The sequence below is a fragment of the Gossypium arboreum genome, chromosome 6 (assembly GCF_025698485.1).
Source record: "Gossypium arboreum isolate Shixiya-1 chromosome 6, ASM2569848v2, whole genome shotgun sequence".
Classification (NCBI taxonomy): Eukaryota; Viridiplantae; Streptophyta; class Magnoliopsida; order Malvales; family Malvaceae; genus Gossypium; species Gossypium arboreum.
In genome coordinates this window covers 125200707-125206988 of record NC_069075.1, presented here as the reverse complement: position 1 = coordinate 125206988, position 6282 = coordinate 125200707, and the positions used below count along the sequence as shown (strand labels likewise).

Below are 6282 nucleotides of genomic sequence, written 5' to 3'. Positions count from 1 at the left end.
GAAGCTTAAAACAACATGAAATATAAAATATAAATATGAGTCAAGAGAAGATTTAAGCTTGGGACTCAAGGACTAAATAACCAACATTTAACCATCCAACCCAAGAAATTGATTATATTAAAAAAGTCAAAGTTTGTAACTTAAAAGGAAAACGCGCTCAACTGGACGCGCTTTTACACATTTTTAAAAAATGACTAATTTTCCTAAATAAAATTAAAAACGGGCTAAAGGCTTAATTAAAAAAAATTTTGACATTCTTCAAATTTAGCCAACCATAAGACTATATTAATTAATTTAATTTCTTTTAGAATAATCATGAGACTGGAATGCTTGACAATTTGAAGGAATTTCAACTTTCAACTCTCAATTAATTGAATCAATCCAAAATAAACCACAATAACTATTTTAAAAAATAATCTCAAAACTATTTGTATGTATAATTCTATATATGAATTTAGATTTTGTACAATTTTTATATAAAATTTTAATTTGATTCAATTCTCATAAATTATTAATACAATTATTGATATATGTTTATATATTACATATACTAATAATTATATTTATTCATTATAAAATAATTTGATGATTTATTTCTTTAAATGTATATAATTAAATTAAAATGGAAGTGTTATGTATATATTTGAACCACAATTAAAGTTTATATATTAAATTGAACATCGAATCGAAATTCATGTATAATTTTAAAAAATTCAAAAAGAAAAAATTATTGTATTATGAAAGTTTCAAATATTCTTTTTCTATGTTTTGACTTATGAAAATTCAAAGTGTTTTCCCAAAATTTAATTTGGTAAAATAAGGAACACAAACATAAAAAGGAAAGTAAAATTTTAAAATGAGTTGTTGGGGATCGAATCGATTAAGCAATGAAAAATTAAAATAATAGAAGAAATTGAGAAATTGAACACATAAATTTAATGTGGAAAAACATCTTTAAAGAGGATAAAAAATCACGGATAAAGATAATTTTACTATAATGGTAAAAGAACGAATAGTACAAAAGATGGAGATAAAAACTAAACTCCAAAACTCGAAAACAAAGAACCTCAAAACGTAAATACAAAATCCTCAACAAAATTCTCTAAAAGTATTATGAGTTCTAATATTTAAATAGGTGTGTTTTTTAATATTGTAAAAAACCTATTTATAAGCTATTATACTAATAAATACTAAAACCGGTAGAAAAAAACATTTTTATTTAACTTGACTTACAAACAATTTGTTATTTTATTTAATAGGAATTTGGGTCACACAACTCTCATATGAGTCAACTTTAGAGATAATATTATTGAGAGGAATAACCATAAACCTTAGATATATAAAATGTAAAATAAACATGAAAATGTCCAAAACATCTTAAAATAGGTTTTAATTTAATCTTATCATATTTATTTTCCATTGCCATTGACAAACATGATTCACTTTTATAGAAATTCTAAAAACAAAAAAAAAAAAAAATCTTCTATAAACAATTAGAATGAATAAATGAGAAATAGAATCATAAAGCACAATAGATTAAAACATACATTCAAAATCTCAATACTTCTACCTTACCAACATAGCCTCAAGGTGATTGGTATATGATGGTCGTTGATCAACCTAAAACTTTGAAAGATGAGATTTTCCCTGACATTTCTTATCCCTCACCGGCCACTTCCATTCTATTGGAGGATCTTCTCTCTCCCTTGATTAATATTTTATCCTATTTTGTTCTTGTTAGTTTTTATAAATAAACAAGATTGAATAAAGTAGATACTAATTTTTGTCTATGTCAGCAATTATTATACGTATATGAGTATGTATAGAATGAGGGGTTGTCATGATAATATTTTTGTCGATAAAATGTTGAGGCAGTGATAATACATTGACGGAAACATGAAATAGTATAATAGGAAGATAAAGAAAATGGTTTTGTTTTTGTTTTATTTAGAAGGCAAGTTGGAGAAATATCCAACAAATAATAACAATAAAGAAAGTCCATCCAATCATGTGCTCTAGGTATGCCTCCATTTTCATCAACCCCACCATAAATCCATCATCATATGTACCACCAAACCAACATACCGGCTATAATTTTTCTCTTTCTTTCTATTTCGCTCATTGAGTTTGTTATCAGAGGGTTGTTGGTCTGAGGATTGGGTGAAAGCTTTGTCAGGAAGGAAATGGGCAGGAAGTGCTCACATTGTGGAAACATAGGCCATAATTCAAGGACCTGCACCACTTTCAGATCTGCTGCTGCAGGAATGGGATCAGGTGTTAGGCTTTTCGGTGTTCAACTACAACTGGATGTATCTTCACCTTCTGTAGTTTCCAATCATATGATGAAGAAGAGTTTCAGCATGGATTGCTTGTCTTCCTCTCCCTCTCCCTCTTCTTTGTCATCTTCTAGAGTTTCCATCGATGAAAATTCTGATAAAACTTCCATGGGTTATCTATCTGATGGTCTCATGGGCCGATCTCCTGACAGAAAAAAAGGTACCTTCCATATCAATTGTTTACATGTGATGAAAAGAAAGCATATATACGCTTCTTATATTCTGTTTGATAAGATTTGTCCTACTAGTCAGGTGATATGGTTTGTGTATATATATATATGTAAAATTTCAGGAGTTCCATGGACAGAAGAAGAACACAGAATCTTTCTAATAGGGCTGGAGAAGCTAGGGAAAGGAGACTGGAGAGGCATCTCTAGAAACTTTGTGACAACAAGGACTCCAACCCAAGTTGCAAGCCATGCTCAAAAGTATTTTCTTCGACAGGCAACTCTCAACAAGAAGAACCGACGTTCCAGCCTGTTTGACATGGTACCTTCTTTCTTCAACACGATGGTATTAAATGAAACCATCTGTTTGAGATTCATTTCTTGTTCCAAAACCATGGCAGGTTAGAAGCAATAGTATGGGTGGACCACCTAGTCTTACAACAATCCCTCAACTAGATTTGCATCATCGTCGTCATCATCGTCATCCCATGCCTGTTGATTGCAGTGATTCGCAGACAAATGTGGCGCCTGATTTGGAGCTTACACTTGCCGCCCCAAGGCCGGCTTTAGAAGAAAACAAGTCATCCCCAACAACAACAACTCTCCTTATTAGACCCATTAGTGTTACTTGACAACTTTTCAGTTCATGCTGATAAAGATGAACACAGTACTACAGTAATCAGTAGTAATTATTTAATTAATTAATCCTTGTTAATCATAATTAGTAATATTCCTTTCATTCATCGTCCATGATTGAAGAGAATGTGAATTAGCTTATATTATATACTCAGTTAATTATAAAGTCACAAATGGCAGCAAGTGGTGAGTTTTAGACATTATTGTATTACTGATATGATAACAAATTAGCGCATCATTTACTCCATCATCTCCTTCAATGAAAAGCCAGAAATTTTGTATCATTTTCCAATGTCCATAGCCCAATTACCTAACCACCTTTTTATGCTTTCTTTTTTGTTCATTCTAAAAGGTGATGATTTGCAGTTTGTGACAACTTTCTTCTCACTTCCATTTTTTTAGTGCTAGCTGTATTAACAGCGACAGTTGTGGAAATGAACCAAAGTGAAATGATCATTGAAGATAAAGGCCCTTTACCTCCCTCTCTTTTAGTTAACATTATATTAATGTGTAAGTTCGCGTAGCTAAGGGGAATAAGGATAAAAACAAAAACAAAAGGCAATGGAATCTCACCATTTGCTATTTTAATGGTGATGCTATGACCCCTTTTAAGGTTGAGTTTAACAATATTTTTATCTCAAATATGTTTTTGTCTCAAAAGTATGTACTTCTTAAAAGTAATGTTAAACTCGTTCTACGAGATGTTATTTAATATGATTTGACTTTGCTGCCTACAGTCATGTATGAGAGAAAAGTTCACTATAAACTATAAAATGTCTTTCGTTTTTTTATTAAATCAGAGTGAAAGTAAAGACGATGTTGTGACGAGGAATCACGTGACGTCGCAATGACGCGACAATGTTCGAAACAGAAGCAAAGCAAAGGCGACATGATGAGGAGCCTGGGATGTCACAGCAACGCAACAAATTCCAAACTTAAACTAGTTATATTAAAATCTCAACAGTAGTGTTACTTTTCTCAATTAAACCCTGATAGTATCTGAGATATTATAGTCATATTAGAATTTTAATCTTAGCCTATTTAAAAGGCCTTAGTAACCCTAGAAAAGGTGGAGAGAATAACACAAGATTAGAGAGAAAAATCAAGAGAGAGAGCCCACTTTATAACTTGATCACCAAGAAATCCTTTTTCCCCAAATATCTTAACATGAACTTAATCAACAAGCAATACTAAACCAGTAGAATTACACCAGAATCAAACTAATTACTAATTTAGTGGCCAGCCCTATGCTAGCTTCTTAATTTCCATTACATGTAATGTAATATTTTTGGGGGTTTTTTAATCTTTACAGCTTGTCCATATCCTTCCTCTTCAATATCTCTACAAATTTATGAACACATGTTGATGAAGAGACTGCACTTTTTCATGAAAGGTATATTCATGGTACATGATAAATGACGTTGGTGAATGAATACATAAGAAAAGACAAGGTATTTCTTGTCCCTTACCATGAAATCGGGACCATGCTATTGGCTTTCTCCCTAAATTCGAAAATTCAGCCTGTTATTGGGTCCTTATCTCCAAGACAGAAAAAAAAAAAAAACCAACTTTCATCGCATTAAAAGCAAAGGAATTAAAAACTTAAAAGATCCTCATATATGTCACTATGTGTGTGGCCTCTGCTAATTAACAAATCCTGAGAACGAAATTTTATAATACAGACCCTTTTTATAGTGCTAGTTAATGAAATTTTTACAGTTCCAGTAATCAAGTAAAAGAGACTTTAACATTGTTAAAATATAAAATGTTTTTTTTTTTGAAAGTTGAATGAAATGTAAGATTTGAAGAGCTTTGACATCATTAAAACATTTGTTTTGATTGAAGGTGGGACCAAAACCTCGAGTTGTCTTATAAGGATATTATTATTAGATGAAATGACTCAATAAAATCTGTGCAAAAAGTTTTAGCAACGAAACAAAAACAAAAAGCTGTGTGACTAGAAACATGACACATTTCTAAAACTATTATTATTATCATCATTATCATCATCATCATCATCATCATTATTGTTATTATTATTATTATTATTATTCATATTTATTGTGGAGTGTGTCTTGTATTTTTAGACACTTTTAGATAGTTTATATCGCGACACAAGGATTTTAATATCGCAACGCCAAAATCAGTCGACGACGTCATGACGAGAAAAAATTGACATCATGATGACAGGCGATGTCGTGACGAGGTGAATGAGAACATTATGACGTGACAACGTGTTTCTTACAAAACCCAGTTTCTTCTCCTAGTTGAACTCTACTATTTTCTCTCAGTCGAGTTCTGATTACTTTAGGGATATTTAGTGTAATTATACCTCAATTTTATCTTATTTAAATGGGTCGTTGTATCCCTGCTTTGAGAGGCCAATTAAAAAGGCAATTAAAGATGTAGTAATACAATATTTTTCTTTTAGGGCGATAAGATATAATCACAAATGAATTTTGATAAGAGTTTTCGTGATAATTATGGACAGAATTTTGTACCATTTTGAGAGAACTTTGTGAGAGTTAGGGTTATGTTTTTGGGGTTTGAGTTTGTATGTTTAACACATTTAGGTTTATTATTTTTTATTTTGCACTCTCATTTGTTTACTCATTTAATGAAAAATCGAAGCTTCCTTTACTCGTGATTTTTATTCTATTTAGAGGAGTATTCCACATAATATTTGTGTATTCGATCTTCTCTACATTTTTTATTTCATTGTTTATACGGGTCGATCTCCAACATTTACAACTCAACATTTACAACTAACTCAATTTTTTTTTTATAAAAACAATTCATTACTTACTCATATATAATAAATATAACTATTCTTCCAACCTGCATCATCTAATACCATTAGACAAAAAAATTGGGGGTCTTATATAAATATTGACATATTAATTTTGTATTATTATTTTAGTATGGGTTGTATTTTAATTTTGTTTTTGCAGCTGGAGCAAATTTTGACTCAGCTTCCTAAAACTTTGAAGATAAGGAAATGAAGCATGTCCACAAGCTTAAAAAATAATAATTTGGAATAGTATATAACATTAATGACCATATTGGAACAGTATTAGCATTGATTTTTGCCATTTTGTTGCCGAATGGGAAACCATTGAAAGGGCTGGGGGACCTCTCTATGC

General features: G+C 30.8%; 1 protein-coding gene across 1 annotated transcript; it reads left to right on the top strand.

Annotated features, from left to right (window-relative positions):
* Positions 1 to 1971: 1971 nt before the first annotated feature.
* LOC108484696 (transcription factor MYBS3) lies at positions 1972 to 3423 on the top strand. The gene is made up of 3 exons (XM_017788578.2): positions 1972 to 2496; positions 2629 to 2825; positions 2905 to 3423. The coding sequence occupies exons 1-3, from the start codon at positions 2184 to 2186 to the stop codon at positions 3133 to 3135; spliced, it is 741 nt and encodes a 246-aa protein (XP_017644067.1). The 5' UTR covers positions 1972 to 2183; the 3' UTR covers positions 3136 to 3423.
* The last annotated feature ends 2859 nt before the right edge of the window (positions 3424 to 6282 follow it).

Excerpts from the sequence above, each read along its gene's own strand:
- LOC108484696 (XM_017788578.2), top strand. The coding sequence starts at position 2,184 with ATGGGCAGGAAGTGCTCACATTGTGGAAACATAGGCCATAATTCAAGG. Across the intron at positions 2,497-2,628 it reads ATCTCCTGACAGAAAAAAAG|GAGTTCCATGGACAGAAGAA; the intron begins GTACCTTCCATA and ends GTAAAATTTCAG. Across the intron at positions 2,826-2,904 it reads GTTCCAGCCTGTTTGACATG|GTTAGAAGCAATAGTATGGG; the intron begins GTACCTTCTTTC and ends AAACCATGGCAG.